Source organism: Periplaneta americana, chromosome 8, assembly GCF_040183065.1.
Source record: "Periplaneta americana isolate PAMFEO1 chromosome 8, P.americana_PAMFEO1_priV1, whole genome shotgun sequence".
NCBI lineage: Eukaryota > Metazoa > Arthropoda > Insecta > Blattodea > Blattidae > Periplaneta > Periplaneta americana.
In genome coordinates, this window is record NC_091124.1 from 42,436,102 (window position 1) to 42,455,715 (window position 19,614).

General features: G+C 34.2%; 1 protein-coding gene across 14 annotated transcripts in view; it reads left to right on the plus strand.

Moving 5' to 3' along the window:
- Nucleotides 1-19,614, plus strand: part of LOC138704679 (mucin-2-like) — a 123,996-nt gene that overhangs the window by 6,773 nt on the left and 97,609 nt on the right. For 12 of the 14 annotated variants that reach the window (XR_011333398.1, XR_011333392.1, XR_011333394.1 and 9 more), the window contains exons 1-2: nucleotides 290-3,621; nucleotides 17,221-17,614. Coding sequence is in view for 1 of the 14 variants with exons in the window: in XM_069832805.1 (XP_069688906.1) it covers nucleotides 17,316-17,614 (299 nt within the window). In the remaining 13 variants the exon portion in view is untranslated. Of the gene's footprint in view, nucleotides 1-289; nucleotides 3,622-17,220; nucleotides 17,615-19,614 lie in introns of those variants that run through there. The other 2 variants (XR_011333393.1, XR_011333404.1) reach the window with 2 other exon arrangements.

Genomic DNA, 19,614 nt, shown 5'->3' on the forward strand with positions numbered 1-19,614 from the left:
GTACCAACAAATAGTATATAAGAGCTAGGTAATTATTTATTCAGTCATGGCAACACTTCATCGATATAGTACAGTACGCACAAAACCACTGATAATTTAAGTTCACGACACATGCACCTAGAGGCTTGGTTAACAATTAGCATTATATACATACATCTGAAGATGGTACATATGTACCGGAAACGTTAATGACTTACTAGTTTCTTCATTTAATTGTATGATAAGCAAAGGCGGAACACACACACACATAATTATAGTCAAAAGGAAAAGGAAACATATGTATAACAGTCTAGTATTACAGTCACGAAGCTCAATACGTAGGGAATATGCATCCATAGATAGTTGCTAACCACTAGGATCGCTACTATCGCCTCATCACATACAATGTGAAACAGAACCGGAACAGTCTATTGTTCCTAGCACCCTCATCAACTCAAGCTTCGTGACTGTATATACTAGACTGTGGTTTTATTCTCTTCAGCTCTAAACAACAGTAACAAAATTTCAGGTTGCCAGGTGACGATAGAAAACAAAAAATGTGAAAAGAAATGAATGAGATGAATAAACAATTGAATGCTCTTTCATATTTAAGTATCACAAGATAGAGGTGTCATTTTAAATTTAAAAGTGAAGGTGGCTGGGGGTAAGGGATGGAACCTAATATGCAATTAGGACTGCTTTTAAACTCCCCCCTTTAATATTCAAACTGAATTGTTTTTTGTTTAATTAAATTGAATTTAAATTAATATAATTATTTTGACTAGAAAGTTTTGAAATGAGAACTCTGTATAATAAATTATTTATTGTGCCGTAAAATTTAATGCAAACATTTCTCTTGTGGTATATATCGACTCTAGAAATGTCAGATTTCTTCAAAATTTTGGAAAATGATATTTTTGCCTCATCTGTAAGGTCATTTCTTCTAGTTTTAAAAAATACATAACTTGTGCACATTATCTCAATAATGTCATAATTATTCGGGCATTTATAATATAAGCGCATTGTACTTTCTATACCTTACGCCATCTTCAGTGTCTTTTTTCTTTTATTTCACATTTTCCTACATTTGTTATCTTTTCGACGGACAAAAAGTAGACTTCCATTTGGGCAAAATACTTCATTGAGGTACCAAATTAAAGCTTAAACATGTGGCTGTGTTGTAAACTGAAATTATTATTTTCAACCGATTATAATTATTTTATAGCAAAAATATACAAATAGACATATTTTTTTTTTCTAAAGTGAGTATATAATGTGGCATATCCTTTCAATGGTTCAAGATAAATAAATAATTTTAGTTCGTAACAATCTCCACATATAGGGGATCATTTTGGCAAAAGAAATTTTACCCTAGGTCACTTTCTAATGAAATAACATCAGTCCAAAATTGTATTATATTTTTGCAAAAAAAGTTTTCTTTGGACCCACAAATTCGAATTTGAAGTTTGAATTACATAAATTGCTTAGTTTACTACCAAGAATCATGTCACCAAAGTTGAAGGACATTAAGGAAGAAATGTGGATATTTATCCTTAGATTCGATGTCTACCTTAAGTTTTGAAACCAGTACAATAATAAACCTGCTTCACTGGTAATTAATAAGGATAAAACAATTGCTATCCCATTTTTTTTAAATAATAAAGGTAATAAACCAATTTAATTTAGTCTAAACTACAAATTAAAATGCATAATTCTGATTGTTCCGATATAAATTGCAATTGTTCAGTTATTAATGAAGTTAATGAGGTTAAATACTTAGGTATAATTATTGATAATCATTTAAAATTGAATAATCATATTCATTATATTTGTAATAAATTACGTAAAACATTATGTTACTTTGTTGTTCTAAGACATATTTTGTCAATTAACTGGTTACGTATTATTTAATTAGCATTATTTCAATCTGTACTTATGTATGGTATCATAGGTTGGAGTGGAACCTATAAATCCAACCTTTATCCGTTAATTTTACTACAGAAAAAAATATTAAAAATTTGTTTAAAAAAGCAGAAAGATTACCCAACTGAATTGTTGTTTAAACACTTCAAAGTTTTCAATATTAAACAAATGTATTATTTAATTTTATTAAATTAATTTTATAGAATTTTTAATAACTTTGAAAGGTATTTACATAAATATAGCACTAAATTCTCTGCGTTTGTGTGAACCAAAATGTAAAACCAATGCAGCTTTTTATCATAGCAAGATTATTAAACAAATTTTATTTCAATATTATTTTAACCACGAATCCTCTCCAAATTAATAAAAAAAAAATTTAAAATTTGTATTGGATTTATAGTTTGGGTTTAAACATATTAAACACTACTTAATCTGTATTCACTCTCAACTTTAATTTTATTTTTGTCTATATTGGAATCCCCTCCTGGGCACAAGTCTTACTCATTCAGGAGTGGGCTAGTTTATCTTTCATTGTATTTATTAACTTATACATATTCATTTCAAACTTACTAGCAATAAAATAAATAAATATGTGATGTTAAACTATATTTTTTTATGCTCGACCATGCCGAAATGTAGTAATTATACAGCTGGTAGTAGCCCTTTAATGCAACTCATTAAAGTACACCTATTCATTATAATTCAGTTGTTCAGCCAATAAGAAATGACCATTGTACCATAATAAAACCGCATGTATCGATTATTCTCGGATATGCAATCGAAAGACAATTAGCGAAAAGTCACGGAGGCTGGAAATCCAATACTGTCGCAGAAGGTTATGTTCTGTTACTATAATAATTAGCGTTAATTGTAAATAATATTCAAATAAATTCATTTATCATCTCGTTTTTCAATTCTAAATCAATTTCCAGGTTATATCAAGGCTAATGTTCATGTTATTCTCTAGATTATATCAAGGTCAATGACATTCGTGCCTCGGAAAAAATCAATACTTTCGCGTCTGCGCACATCTCACAACATGAATACTTATGAATAATTCCAAGTTAGAAATATGGTCGAGCATAAAAAGTCGTATGAAACTTGCCTATAATGGTAATTAAGACACTCGTATGAAAATTATGAAACTCGCTTGCGCTCGTTTCATAAACAAACATACTCGCGTCTTAATTACTACCATTATAGGCTCGTTGCATAATGTATTATTATAATTTTACATATTTTACTACATATTTCACTCTTTTTCACTACATATTTTGCTAAATGGTACTACATAAAAATCCCAGCTCCAGTTACAACAAATTCGGTAGTCCACATAGGGAAATTTCATAACCTTGACGAGGCTGTAGTCCACGATATGGTTCAAACTTCGCGCCATAGCCGAAGGGAATGGGAAGTAAAACATATAACTAGTAATAAAGTGTTAATTTAAAATTAGGTATTATTGTATTTCTTCAATATGTTATGTAATAAGTGTACTTTACACTTATACTTTGGCCAATACTTATTTCTTAACGCTGCAAATGTTGGCATGACGTGACACAAAGAACAGCGAAGCGAGAGGAGAGGGAATCCCCTTCGATCAAGATACCGTTACTCGCAAGCCTTCGCGCGTCTAGCCAGTAGCTTTCACCAGCTGTGCCGTGAATGTGTGTGTACACTGATCTTCAAGCTGTTGTCTACACATTGAGTTTGGCTCAGGTAAACGGGCATTCATTAGCCTTAAATTCTTGTAATCTTCCTTAAGTCTATATTATAATATTATTTTAACCCTCGATACTTAGCTGGGATGTTTTCTGGCCCCACATCATACTTTATTGTTAACATCTACATCCAAATACTCGGAAACGTTTCCGTAGCCTAGATATGCTCTTCTTCATTATTTCAGATACCTTTACAATTAAAATTATTATTTCATAAATATAATTTATTATTTTTTCATGTTAATTTTTTGGGTTCGTGGATGGCCTCAGCTATAGAACACGTATTTATTTTCTAATTCGAATTATTCTGCAGTGATAATGTTTTGTTGTAAGGAAAGTGAAGACGTATTTTTAAAAGTGAACAGATGAAATAAATATACATAGCATAAACTGTCATGTAGACTTGAATCTGTACCACTTGATAAAGATAATGACAGTATAAGGGACAATGGTAAATTTCTTAATCATATTTTGGAACAAAAGGATATAATAATAATAATAATAATAATAATAATAATAATAATAATAATAATAATAATAATAATATTATTATTATTATTATTATTATTATTATTATTATTTATTTAACCTGTCAGAGTTAAGGCCATACGGCCTTCTCTAACACTCAACTAAATGAGCTACGATATTAAATTGAATTATTAAAAGACAAAATTAAATTATTAGAAACAATTGAATACTTAAAAAAAAGATGGTGTGCTGGTAGTGAAAGTTTCAATTGATCATAATACAACGCCTGTTAATAATACCGACATTAGTGCTATATGAAATTCCAGTATTGTAGATTCAAGAGTAATTATTTATATTTGTAAACTAGTTTCTTGTTCTTTCTGCTTCAGCATGTGATGAGACTAAATTAATTAATTAATTAATTGTATAAACATAATAATGCAGAGTCCGTATAGGTCAGTTTCTGTCAGATGCGTTTCCAATTCACTGTGTGCTAAAGCAAGGAGATGCACTATCACCTCTACTTTTTAACTTTGCTCTAGAGTATGTCATTAGGAAAGTCAAGGATAACAGAGAGGGTTTGGAATTGAACGGGTTACATCAGCTGCTTGTCTATGCGGATGACGTGAATATGTTAGGAGAAAATCCACAAACGATTAGGGAAAACGCGGAAATTTTACTTGAAGCAAGTAAAGAGATAGGTTTCGAAGTAAATCCCGAAAAGACAAAGTATATGATTATATCTCGTGACCAGAATATTGTACGAAATGGAAATATAAAAATTGGAAATTTATCTTTTGAAGAGGTGGAAAAATTCAAATACCTGGGAGCAACAGTAACAAATATAAATGATACTCGGGAGGAAATTAAACATAGAATAAATATGGGAAATGCTTGTTATTATTCGGTTGAGAAGATTTTATCATCCAGTCTGCTGTCAAAAAATCTGAGAGTTAGAATTTATAAAACAGTTACATTACCGGTTGTTCTTTATGGTTGTGAAAGTTGGACTTTCATTTTGAGAGAGGAACATAGGTTAAGGGTGTTTGAGAATAAGGTGCTTAGAAAAATATTTGGGGCTAAGAGGGATGAAGTTACAGGAGAATGGAGAAAGTTACACAACACAGAACTGCATGCATTGTATTCTTCACCTGACATAATTAGGAACTTAAAATCCAGACGTTTGAGATGGGCAGGGCATGTAGCACGTATGGGCGAATCCAGAAATGCATATAGAGTGTTAGTTGGGAGGTCGGAGGGAAAAAGACCTTTGGGAAGGCCGAGACGTAGATGGGAGGATAATATTAAAATGGATTTGGGGGAGGTGGGATATGATGATAGAGACTGGATTAATCTTGGTGGGGATAGGGACCAATGGCGGGCTTATATGAAGACGGCAATGAACCTCCGGGTTCCTTAAAAGCCAGTAAGTAAGTAAGTAACATAATAATGAACACTTGTACAATAACAATTTCCTTTCTATGTTATATTTCAAGTAAAGTGAATGTGGTCTCCGATAATTGATGAAATAAAAACACAGATACAGAATAAATAATAATAAAATAATTCATAGTGAGTGCAATGAAAACTTTTAATTTGCTTGTACTATATATAAAAATTCATTCAGATATAAAATATCCTAATTATTAACAACAAATATTCTTGGGGTCAAAAAGACCCTAGATAAGTAGCATGAAATTCTAGACTCTAGAGCAACTAAATTGCGAGGTTACAGGCTTAGGCGAAGATACGGAGGGGCTTAGGGAAGCAGTGCCCCCCAGGTCAAAGTGAAATAGGCTATTCTTTCTTTCTATCTCTCTAGCATTATGTATGATGAAAGCATAGTTCTGAGGAGTTAGAATTGCTTTATTTGCAAATTAACATATGAAATATGTTCCTAAATATTGGCATTCATTATGCGATTTATCTTTTTATAGTATGGGTAAGAAAGAATTGGGACAAACCTGGAACATTTTCTAGAGAGAGTTCATTCGACTGATTTCATATGAGGGGGTGAGAAGCAAAGGGATATAAGAGACATTTCTAAGAACGTGAGTTGAGTGCATCCAGGGCAAGCTAAAGCATGTAACATTTTAGTGGTAAAGAGATATATCTTTTAACCACATCACACACTAAAATTGGAATAAAAATTTCACTGCATTTATGAAATCTTAAGTACTTCCAACCACATTTTCTCAAAAATAACTTAAGTGCACTTATACCCCTTTGCTTCTGACCCCCTTATGTGACAACGAGTTCGCGAGATATCCTTTCATTTTTTTTTAAGTATGAACCCTGTCCATAAAATTTCAGCACCATTATTATTAATAATTAACCAATTGAATACAACATATAACTTTCACCTGTTAATTAGAACTAAGTTATAGATATCCACTTGACTAGTTTCGTCTTGGGAGCCATTTTCAGAACTGCTGTGGTCCTGGTCCTTGCGTCTTCCGATCTCTTCACTCCCAGTGGGGGTGTGTTTGTGTTGTGTAGTGTGGAGACAAATAGTGTGTGTGTTATGAAATTCAGTATGTTGAGGATTTTTTTGTGGGTGTGTTTTTTGTGTATCTCTATATTTCGTAATACTCTGATATGTTTAGTTTCTGGTTTTTCGGTTGGATATGTAGAATTTCCATATCTGTGTCTATGTTGGCGTCTGTATTGTATTGTATTTATTAACATTCCATGGTATTCATACATTGCTTACAGCTAGAATATGGAACAAGTCAAAAAACTTAATCCTATTATAAAGTCTTAATTTATAGTCACAGTCTAGATGAAATATATACAGACGAGATTTACATTGTAGTCTACCAGTACAACACAAAAGTTTTAGTATCAATTTCATGAAGTGTTATTGAATGTCATGAATTCACCTACAGAATAGAAGGCGTGAGAAATTAGGTACTTCTTTAATTTGGCTCTAAATAATCTTATGTTTTGAGTTTCATTTTTTATATCGATAGGGAGGCTATTAACAATTTTACTGTCATATAACGCACTCCTTTTTGATAGCACGATAGATGTGATGTGTTCTGCGTATGTGGAAGTGTTTTGTGATTTGATCATGGCTGTGATGTCTTCTTTGTAACGTGTTTAAAATGATCTCCTATCTGTCCTACGTAGAAGTTGTTGCAGCTATTGCATGTGAGTTTGTATACACCTGTGAGGTTGTATTTGTTTGTTTGTGTGTTGAGATACTTTTGTAGAGTGTTTTGTGTTCTGTATGCGATGTTGTAGTTTAATTTCTTAAATGAAGATGCGATTTTGTGTGTGTTTTTGTTTTGGTAAGTCAGTGTGATGTTTTTTGTGTTCTTGTCTTTGTGTTTTATTTCTACGTTTCTTGTAATTATGTTTTGTCTTTTTCTTTTATTTGTCTATTATGTTGAGGTTGTATCCAATTCCTTGTGCTATGTATCTGATGGTATTTATTTCTTCTTTGAGTCTTTTGGCTCATATGTAGAGTAGTCCGTGTACCATGGCTTCAAATGCAGCATGTTTGTGTTGTGTTGGATGATTGGATATGCTGTGTATGTGTACGATTGTTGTGGGTTTTGTGTAGGTTTTGAAATTGTGTTTGTTATCTACTTTTGTTATTGTGATGTGTAGGAAGTTTGTGGATTTGTTTTTTTTTTCGATTTCTAATGTGTAGTGTAGCTTTCTGTTGTATTTTGCTTATGTGTTCATGTAAGTTTTGAATCTGTCTTTTATTTCCTTTGTATAGTGTTAAAAGTTGTGTAATTAAGATGTATAATTAATCATTGCTCAGAAACTACACGATGTAGAGGAACACGGGTTTTTGCAATATGCTCTACAACCATTAAAGTTTTGTTTTCATTCTTGTTGCATATTTTAATTAAACGACAATGATGACACAGGTGAAGAAGGCCTAATGTATTTGGTGGTATGCTGAGTGCAAATCACCAATAACCTTTCAGCGAAAATTCTACCGGCAATATTGAATAAATCCTCCATCCAAATCCACCATAATGAGATGGGTCACTAACTTCCAACGGACAACAAACTGTCGACAATGTGCAAGTTGCAATTCAACGCAGCCCTCAGAAGTTGATCCGTCCTGCTTCACGGGAACTGTATAACGTCCATAAGGTCCTCCATAAGCTGCTACATCTTCAAGCCTATAAATTGCAAATTACCCACATTGTCGACAGTTTGTTAAAGCACAACTGGTCGTGGCAAGTCCTTAACACTACGAGTCTGTTTAAAGTTCGTGACCCATCTCATTATGGTGGATTTGTTTGGAGGAATTCTTCCATATTGCTGGCGGAATTGTTGTTGAACGGTTATTGGTGATTTACACTCAGCATACCATCACACACATTGGGGCTTCTCCAGTGGTGTCGTCTTGTTGTTTAATTAATATCTGCAAAAAAAAATGAAAACAAACTTTTGATAGATATAGAACATAGGCTATTCCAAAAAAAAAAAAAAACTGTATTCCTCTATGTCTTATGCTTTCTAAGCAATTATTCATTATAATGGTATTAGACAATATTTATTTGATATAATTCACATTTTTTCTGTACATAGCTAAGCGATGTACGTATAGATTTCAGACGACACAATGGAAGTTTATATTTTAATTTTATGTACAGGGTGAACCATAAGCAATGTAATTAATTTCAGGGTGTTGTTCTTCGAGATATTTCAAACAAAGAAGTTTAATACAATTTTGCTCGTTTCCACTTCCATTTCGAGAAAAGAAAATGTTTTACATGAAATATTTCATAACGTGTTTTGGGAAAGCCATTGATTTAATTCCCAATATGTTCAGTCAATTTAAGAGAGCAGAGTATTATGACAGTAAATGATCGAAAGAGTTTTAGTTTTGTTCTTTAAATGTGCAGAAATTTGATTCGAACAAATGTAACATTGAAAAATTCCTTTTCAGAACGAAAAATTACATTTGTCAGGATCGAATTTCTCAACAACACACCCCTCGACTCCTGAACTATACACAATGTTTGGATTTTGTGCTGATATCCATTTCATGTAATTTCATGTTCATGTGTGTTCTCACTTGACCTTCGAAGTCAGCTGGCGATATGAAGAGAATGGGATGACGTTATGATAGGATAAGATTTAACTCTTTATCGGTCAAATCAGAGAACATACACACACATACATAAATTATACATATATAATATAGGATATAATTTATATATATATATATATATACATATGTGATTTATCTTGGAGTGCTTAGGGTTTTTCACCACTTGACTACTAACGCCAACTTAGTTGAAACTAGGGGTAAGCAGACAAAATCAATATCACAATAGCATTATGAGCTCCAAAACCTCAGGATATCAAATTATACTTCGATTAGAGGACTTCGAATTTCTCCCTCCTCTTAGCAGCCATCCCATGGGACAGCCATTTTCAACCGTTGTGCCGTGCCACTCTGGTGTGTCGCAAATGATCTGCTTGTGTGCCGAGAGAAAATAAAGATAGTAAAGTTGTGGTAGGAAACATTGGAGAAATAAATGTCAAAATAGTAGTAAAAGAGCAAGTACACACGAGTCAACTTTCAACACAAAGTCAGTAGACACAGTTTGGGTGAGCGAGCGGTAGGGAAGGGAATGACTGACGCTCAGTAAAGTTTGACTATCGTACCAACCGAAAAAGTACCTATTTTGTTTGTCATTATAAAAAATATCTTCCATTAAATACCTTGAAAAAACATATAATAGTATTGTATCATATATGTGTTATACGAGTATATACATATTTATTTATTTATTTATTTATTTATTTATTTATTTATTTATTTATTTATCCAGCCAACCATCCATCCTCCATCCATCCATCAATTTACTTATTTATTTATTTATTTATTTATTTATTTATTTATTTATTTATTTATTTATTTATTTATTTATTTATTTATTTATTTATTTATTTATTTATTTATTTATTTATTTATTTATTTATTTATTTATTTATTTATTTATTTATTTATTTATTTATTTTTGGCGGGTACTTGATTGTTATAGCGTCTTTTGTTAGCCGTTTTATGAATGGAATTAACATAAAACAAAATGTTCCTAACAGGAAATTATACAATTCAGATTCTGATAGTGACGAGCACAGCAAGGGGTATGCACACTTTTTAATTAAACACACCGAAATCACCTTTCTATTTCTCAGTCAACTGTGAGTACAATAGAATCGGAATTCAGAGAACATAAACATTTAAGAAACATAAAAAAGATCACAGCGTGCCATTTAATAATATTCTCGATGACGTCATTAACTCGCACAACAATAGCCGCAAAAAAAAATTTATTTTCATAAAATTTCTAATACAAGATTTGACGTGGCTGAGCTTTTGTCCCAAAACCCTCATTAATTTTAATTACAACTATACTTCACTTTCGAAACACCTTGTATAGTCATACGTCATAATATGTATAGGTCATAATTAACCAAGCAACGATCAATGTTTCTGGGAAAAATACATTGAAACGTAGAACATTAATTCCAACAGACGCTGTAGCTGTCGGCTATCCTCTTTTAAACTGAACTATCTGTATTTTTTTTATTAATTATTATGTAAAGACGCCGAATGTGAGACCCGTTTTCAACAATATCTCTAAATCCTAGGGTTTCTAAAACTAAATTTTGTTTATTTATTTTATTATCCAGTGCTTATTTGAGTACAATATATCACATTTCATAACCGTAATATTCATTTGAAGTATTTAAATTAAAGTTTTTACTTTCGTATTTACATTGCCATATTACAAAACATGGATATAGAAAAGGCATTTGACAGAGTGGATTGAAATAAACTGATAGGAATTCTGTTGAAAATTGGTGTGGATTGGAAAGAGAGAAGGCTGTCGAGTAATCTTTATATGAAACAACGAGTAAAAGTCAGGATAGGACAAGAAAATATCAGAAGGAAGTGAAATAGGGAGAGAAGTACGACAAAGTTTTCCTTTATCACCTACACTGTTCAAGATCTACTTGGAGGATTTAATGAAGAACTGTTTTCAGAACAGGGGAAGGGTGATAGTAAGAGAAAGAAGAATAAAAATTCATAAAATTTGTTCATGATAAGGCGTTGCTAGCAGAAGAGGAGACGAACTAAGGGATATGCTACTGGACCTTATGACAGCTGTGAGCAGTATGGGATGAAGATAAATGCAGAGAAGAGGAAGACTATGGGTATCGGAAGAAAAATATAGAAGGTAAACGTGCGGCTTCTAAATGAGGGAATGGAACAAGTAACATGAGCTGCTGCCAGGAAATCAAAACGAGGATACCAATGACAAAGGAAGCTTTTAATAGAAAAAGGAGCATCATCTGAGGACTTCTGGAAAAATAACTAAGAAAGAAAATAGTGAAGTGCTTTGTGTGGAGCTTGCCATCCTATGGTGTAGAAACCTGGACATTACGACGAAGTGAAGAGGAGTGACTAGAAGCATTTGAATGTGGATATGGAGAAGAATGGTGTGTGTGGAATGGACAGACAGAATAAGAAACGAAGCTGTGTTGGGTGAAGAAAGAATGATGCTGAAACTGATCAGGAAGAGAAAAAGGAATTGGTTGTGTCACTTGCTGAGAAGAAACTGCGAACTGAAGGATGCACTGGAAGGAATGGTGAACGGGAGAAGAGTTCGGGGCAGAAGAAGATACCAGATGATAGACAACAGTAAGATATTATGTAGATCTGTAGATCATACGCGGAGACAAAAGGGAAGGCAAAAAGATAGAAAAGATTCGGAAATGCTGGGTTTGCAGTGATAGACCTGCCCTTGGATAGAAAACTGTGATGGAATTAATTAATTTGAAAATTTGATATGAATCAAGCGCAGGCCCTTTCATACTATTGCAAGATTTAAGCAGAGTACGAACAGTAGATTGTTGACTCATATGTATAAATTGGTGTTAATTTAATTTTAAACAATAAATAAATGTTAATAATAAATATATATAATGTGGAAACCAGTAACCGATAGCGATAGAGTATGTTTAAGTTCACATCTCCTTAATGCGAGTTCACAGACCTCAAGTTCTGTATCCCAAAATTGTTCTATACAGTACCCCAGGGGCGGCTTTTATTAAGGGGCACATGGGCACGTGCCCTCCCAGTGATTTTTATTATCGTATTATGACTATATTATAATGCAATTTAATTGCATTATGAAATAATAACTTAAAGAGTTTCACATTTTCATTACTACTAATGTTTTCAGAATCTGTAGTAGTCTACGAAACCCAAATTTTCTGAACAGGTAATAAAATGGGCGCTCTCTTCTCGTGCCCAGCGATGGACGAGGAAGGGATGGGGGAAGGCGGAGCTCTTTGCCCCAGACCGTGTGCTTTGGGCCTGTATTTGCCGTGCCCACCAAGCCTCTTTAGTTTAGGAACAGTCCAATTAGCTGCGTGCCATTTTTAGGGGTGTTGATACTTGCTGAATAGCAGACGACATTTTACAGCTAAACTTGACATGAAAAACGTTAAATGTAAGCTTACTGATTTAGAAGCTCGACTCATTGTGTAAATCACGTGTGTAATATTCATTTGTCACAGTTATGTTGTTAATGCTTCCATCGTATCCAAAAAAGAAAGTTTACATTACACTACATGAAGTTGGCAGTTCTCAAAAAGCTTTGTCACTGACAACAGAGAATCTTGGCGGGCGTTTTGCCGCCTTCAGTGCACACTACAGTTTTCAACTGAGTTTCCCCAAGTCTAGTGCTGCGGTAGTAAGAAGGCAGGCAGTTGCGTGATCTGTGAGTACGAACGAGTGAGAATCAGCGCATTTCTGTGAATTACACTTAGAATTCCATTTAACTTTCCTCTGGGCGTAGCAGTGCTCTCAACTGAGAGAAAGATGGTACATTCTATTCCGAACTTCAACAGTAGAGTTATAGAGGTTTTTGCTCGCAGAAAGAACCGAAAAATGGAGCTCATCTACAAACATTAGAAAGGTTAGTGCACATAAATTGGTTTTATATGTTTTTAATTTTCAGGGTTCATCATTAAGGTTGTGCCCCACTTGACAGAATGGCCTTCGGCCGCCACTGCAGTACCCCCTATTTTCTGTTTAATTTTGCTCCCATTTCCACAATCACCCTGTAGGTACAGTGTGCTACATTCAAATTTCGTTCTGGGCGTTAAATCGCTGAACACAGACAAACTTACCCCAAGTTGAATGTGACGTTTATCTGTGCTTCTGATTAGATAAGCACTCATCTACTGATAAACTATTTTTTCACATAATTCATCAAGAGATTATAAACAAGGCTGCCTTCCAAGAAATGTATTAAGCAACAGTCTGGAGTCCGAATTACTCTGGAACACGCACGTAATGCCCAGAGATATTTCAAATGTGTGTGGTGCTGACGAGCAAGTCACAGCAATTCAAAGCTCCACTTTGTACACAACAAACTTCCTTGTCTTTCATAACACTGATAGCGGAGACTACTAGCTTTGGAAAAAATCGAAAAAAATCGAAAAATCGAAGGAGAATTGGGAGGAAGATTTAAAAGGTACGCAAAACGCGTCCTTGCAAGGGGTTGGGGGCTGTACAAAACTAAATATGTGAGCTCCAAGCCCGTTGGCCACTAGTCTCACTCCGGGTTACGCTGCTCCCCTGAAGGAGCTCTAGAAAATTTTGAAGGGGAAGCAGAAATTGGACGTAACCTCTTAGGTACCACATACGCGAGGGGGGCTGAGATTGATCAAATGATCACGGAACGGGGCGAGGAGGATTTGGCTGGTGTTTGCCGTTAGGATGGCAAGACGCCGTCATCTGTTGTTCGATGACAAAGCAGGTGAATGCCGTCGGAAGAAGCGCCGTGAAATCTAATCTGCAATTTGAGAGGTCCCTGTCCTTTCAATTTGCGACTTATTGAGTGACCTCTTATATTTAATAGACTATTAATATTATCTGAACTAGGGCATACATCATTTATAATAAAGGTGGAATATATATGGGGAAGGGCATATAGGTCCGTGGCCCATTTCTTATAGGGCTCATCCCGACATTTGTCTTACGCCTGAGGAAAACCACGGAATACCTTAGGCGAGATGAGTTGTCTCATGTATAGGAGACTAGCCAATTTGGCTATTATGTAGGAGGTGATTGTTATCATGAGCCTTGTTGATCGTCTCAATTTTGAGACAAGCCATTTAGCTATATGATGGCTCAATTACGAAGAGGGGGGACAGATGTAATTAGTTAATTAATTTAAGTAATTAATGGGGATATGAGTACAGGTCCGTGGCCCATTTCTTTTAGGGCTCATCCCGACATTTGCCTTAGCGCCTTAGGAAAACCACGGAAAAACCTTAGGCAGGATGAGTTGTCTCAATATCAGAGACTAGCCAGTTGGCTCTTAGGTTGAATGACTCTATGAATCGATGGATATATACTGGCCAATTGGCTCTATGATAGTTCCATCGATCAACAAAAGTAGATATTGTTAGGGAGGGATTTTGTTTAGCCCAGTTAAGACAAGGTCATTTTACAGCGGTTGCACTATCCAAGGAGTCTCATGGAGTTGAGTCGTGGCTACCAAAACCTGGGAGTAACGCCAGCCTCCCTGTCTTCCTGTCTCAAGAGTATAGCTAATGGACCTGTCTGGTGTCTACGCCGTAACCTAGGATCATACTGGCCGAGGCCAGATATGACTGGCTTTGGCGGCGGTCTCAAGGTTGAAACTGCACTGGGCAACAGGGTTGCCAGATAAAGGAAACGCAACCGTCGTACCAACTTATGAAAAATGTCGTATTTCAGCATAAAATTGTCGTACAGCATTGGGGCAGCAAAGGCTTTTATCCTCTATTACTATGAACACCCTTCAGCCCGTCTCTCTCAACAACAAAATAATTCCTTTCAGTGCTACTGTAAAAAACCTCGGCATCTATTTCAACTCTAATATGAACTGGAATACGCAAATCAGATATATCTATAGAAAAGTTTTCTCTATCATGCATTCTTTGAAACGTCTGAAAGATTTCCTTCCTACTAAACTAAAACAAATTCTAGTACAGACCCTTGTAATGCCTCACTTTGACTATTGTGATGTTTTATATAGTGAACTTTCTCAAAAACTTCAACATGTACATAATGTCTGCGTCCGATTTATTTTCAATATCCGCCGACATGATCATATATCGGAATATTTTCTACGACTCCCCTGGCTCCGCTTGCAAGATCGACGATTAGTACATTCTCTTTGCCTGCTATATCGAATTATACATGATTCCACACCCAACTACCTTGCCTCTCGGTTTACTCTCCTAGCTTCACATCATAATCGTAATACACGTCACAGCACAATCTATTGCTATCAACACCACGTCATCAGACATCTCTGTACTCAAGTTCTTTCTCAATAGCCATGGCCCGCTCATGGAATTCGCTGCCGCTGGAAATCAGGGGTAGTCTTAGTCCTCAGTTGTTTAAAATTAGGTTGTTTAGAAATATTTTAAATGCACAGAACTAGTTTTTAGGTATAATTTTTATTTATTATTATTACTATTATTATTATTATTATTATTATTATTATTATTATTTTACACAGTCATTACTTTATTTTTCCATTAACACTAATATCTAGGTAATTGTCATTGTCTCAATGTAACCCGTGCTGTGCTGATCATACTAATTGTACTATTCCTTTAGTTGTGAGATTATATTCATATGTATTAATTTTTTTAAGTTAATACTGTACACTAGAATGTATTTTCCTGTTTGTGATTATGTATTACGTCTCTTTTTTATTATATATATATTTTTATTATTGTTATTTTAAAGTTAATACTGATTGTGTATATATATATTCAATCTCTCTTTTTTACTTATGTTTATTATTATTTTTAAGTTAATATTTGTATACCGGTATGTATTTTTCTGTATGTGATTTGATCCTGGTTGAGTGGAAGAGAAGACCTGATGGCCTTAACTCTGCCAGGGAAAATAAAACTATTTTTATTATTATTACATTTTTCATTTTACTATTTTTATAGATAGTGCGCACAAATATATATCCAAAAAAGTGGTTCATAGCCTTATATAATTCTATCACAAAATTTTGGTTCCAATATTACTAACTATTGTTCACATCTACAATGACTTTCAAAATTCAAACAAATCAGCATCCATTTCTTCATCCAGTCAAGAATATGGCTTATTATAGTAATAATATCCACAATGGCATTTAGCATTACTCGTAAAATCTCCATTCTTCATCGACACTGCCATCCCTATAAAGCATGCATGATGACTCTTGGTCGGAAAAACGTTATTATACTGAAAGTCAGTAGAAACTTTATCTTTGACCACTGTAGATATGTAATATCAATCATCTGCTGATGATTACATCAAATTAATTCACGGCTCAAACCCGTCACCGCTAAAATGTCGGCGCGTTTAGACTTTTTAATCTTACTGTGGTACTATTTAATAGATAAAATACTTCCATTGCTGAACACACAATGAAGTTTGCAGATCTCTGAACTCGTATTACTTTCATATAACCGCACCCTACATGAAACTTGGAGCTCAAGATGATGAATTATTACTTGCATGGCAAGTGTAGTCACCATATTGATTTTAAAAGCATCTTCTATCCCTTTAAAACATGCTTTCATATTTGTCAAAGAAATACTGAATGAAGAAAAGTTGTCTATAAAAGGGACGAATTAACCATTCATTTTATTTTAATTGTAGATCAACATTATATGCTCCAAAATAATTTTTTTCCTTCAGTAAAATAGCCGTACAAAATTGCGTACGACATAGAGTTCGGTCGTACCTCGTACAATTAGTCACGCGTTGCCCAGCAGGGTTGCCATATGTACGACTTTAGTCGTACGCATACGACATGTCTATCATAAGTCATTTCATGTTTATGCCCTTTGAAACTGGTGATTTTTACGGAATTGCAATAAATTTAACGCATTAAAACAAGAAAACTAGTTATTGGATTAAAACGAGAACAGACTTAACAGAGCAAAGTAGGCCTATCTCATATTCGTATATACATATATTTTTTTCAGGGGAATTGTAAGTTTTTTATGTCCGATTTCACATGGAATGTCCCCTCTGAAGATCACATTTACATTCTTGTCTTTCTTTCAGGATTCAATCTGCTGCCATAGCGTTTTCCTGGACTAGCTAGAAAGGAGCCTGTTCAAAAGTACTTGAAAATCGACTCTTCATAAGCCATAAAAAAAATGAGTTTCCATATCAGACATGACGTGTCCTTTGCTGGGAGACACAGTCAAAATATTCCACAAACGCACCAGATAACTTCACCAGACTATTACCATCTGTTCCAAAGCACGTGGAATGAATATTATATGAACGGACGCCCAAATTTCCACAAGAGCTGCGTGGTGTTGACGATGATGTGCTTCAAGTACGTACAAGGCGTCAGTGGCTGGGAGTTCAGCAAGTGCCACACGGGGAACCACGCTGAAGTCAAGGCCCTCCAACACGTACAGAACATCGAGCAGATCTACGGCAAACCAGAGTAACAATTTTATTTTATACTAGCCGTACCCGTGCGCTCCGCTGCACCTGTTAGAAATAAATATAAAGTAATTACATAATTAAAATAGAACATTTGATCCAGGGAACAACTTTTACTACAGCGCAAGATAATCTGCTTCGCTCATTACCCAATTTTTTTTGCATTGCATTTATTGCATATATATTTTATGTATTTTAACACGATTCAATTGAGCATAGTTAAAATTTGAATTATAAAATAATGGATTTCTAAGCTAACGTACTATTACTGCATACTAAATCAATACACTCTCGTTGTTCGTTAATTCTCTGAGATTAAAATGAGTGTACATAAATATTATTTTAAGAAATACAGAAAACGATGTACAAAATAGCCTGTCAAATTTTCTGTGCATAACAAGCTATTTTAATCTTACCTGTCCTCGATTTACTCAGACGTTACTGTAATAACATTATAGCATTATGTCCATCTAGAGAAACTACACTTTCCAATGGTGAAATAATAATTAATTATACAAATCGGTTAATTTAGCTTTTGATACTACTTCATACAAAAACAGAAACATTCTCTGTAGGCAATATTTAATAGCTTTCGATTGTTGATGTCCAAGACCCCTTTCCGATTGTTGTTGTCCAAGGCCCCTTATAGACGAAGTCATTTGTTCTTAATTCATTGCACCGTCTTAGATGGCGTTATTTTAATTTTAAACTCATTTATCTCATTAAATATAAGTCCTATCAAAATTTTGTAAAGAATAAAACTTATCGGAAATCATTTTTGAAGAAACTTTTGTTATATAATATTTTTCACAGAAATCAATAATAAGCAAGATATTTCGATTTATTTAATTCAGGCCCCCTTATAACCCCCCTTTTAAATAAAGTATTTTGAATGCCATATAGCCTAAAATCTAAGTTACAACGAACTTAATTTATATTTCAATTTTCATATAAATCGGTTCAGCCATTATCGCGTGAAAAGGTAACAAACATACAGACAGACATACAAACAAAAATTTCAAAAATGCGATTTTCGGTTTCAGGGTGTTTAATTATATATGTTAGGATCAATTATTTTTGGAAAATCGAAAATTACCAGAAAAATTTCGGCTACAGATTTATTATTAGTATAGATTGTGTTCCGATGCGTTACATTACATTACATTATACAGTTGAACCGTAAGTAATGCTATTACTTTCAGGTGGTTATTATTTGAGGTACTGTAGGTATTTTAAACAAAAAGTTTTAATACAATTTTGTTCGCTTTTGCTTGTATTTCGAGATAAAAATTATTTTATATGAAATATTTCATAGCGTGTTTTGGGAAAGCCATTACTTCAGTGGCGGCTTCTCAAGGGGATTGCAGGTTTGTACACCCCCCCCCCCCCCAGTAATGTTCCTAATCTCACGGCTTTGTTACTATTAAAAATATAATTTTATTTTACAATTTTCATTCATGACTATCTGCAGCTAGCGTCTTGTTTTGTACGTCTGCAGGGGCCTCCGAGCCTCTTGGTTTGCAGAGACGGTGAAAACCTATGGAAGGTAGTTTATAGAAGGTTCGTTCCAACAAGCGGTTCATGGATCAGTTCATGTACGGTTCCTGTACCATCTTATGCGCATGCGCTAGTTGAGCATCTGCTATGGTATTGAAACTGGACTGGACTGGACGCTGTTGGAACGCTTTCGCGGATCGTTATGTACAAAATCCAGAGATGCTATAGCTGTGATCATCTTTGCTAAGAACAGGATGCTTAATTATCATCGTTTCGCAGCTAATTCTAATTGCAGAAAGTAGAATTTCGATCATTTTCTATAAAAACATGACAAAAAATATGGAAGGCAAGAATTCCGATAATTCAACGTCGTGCATTGGGGACTCTCATCTAAAAATAGTTCTTTTTTTAATTATTAATGTATGTACGTTATTTATTATATTTTTAATCAAAGCTGCATGTTGAAATTGTAATTACTGTTTCAATACCCAAATAATTTCCATT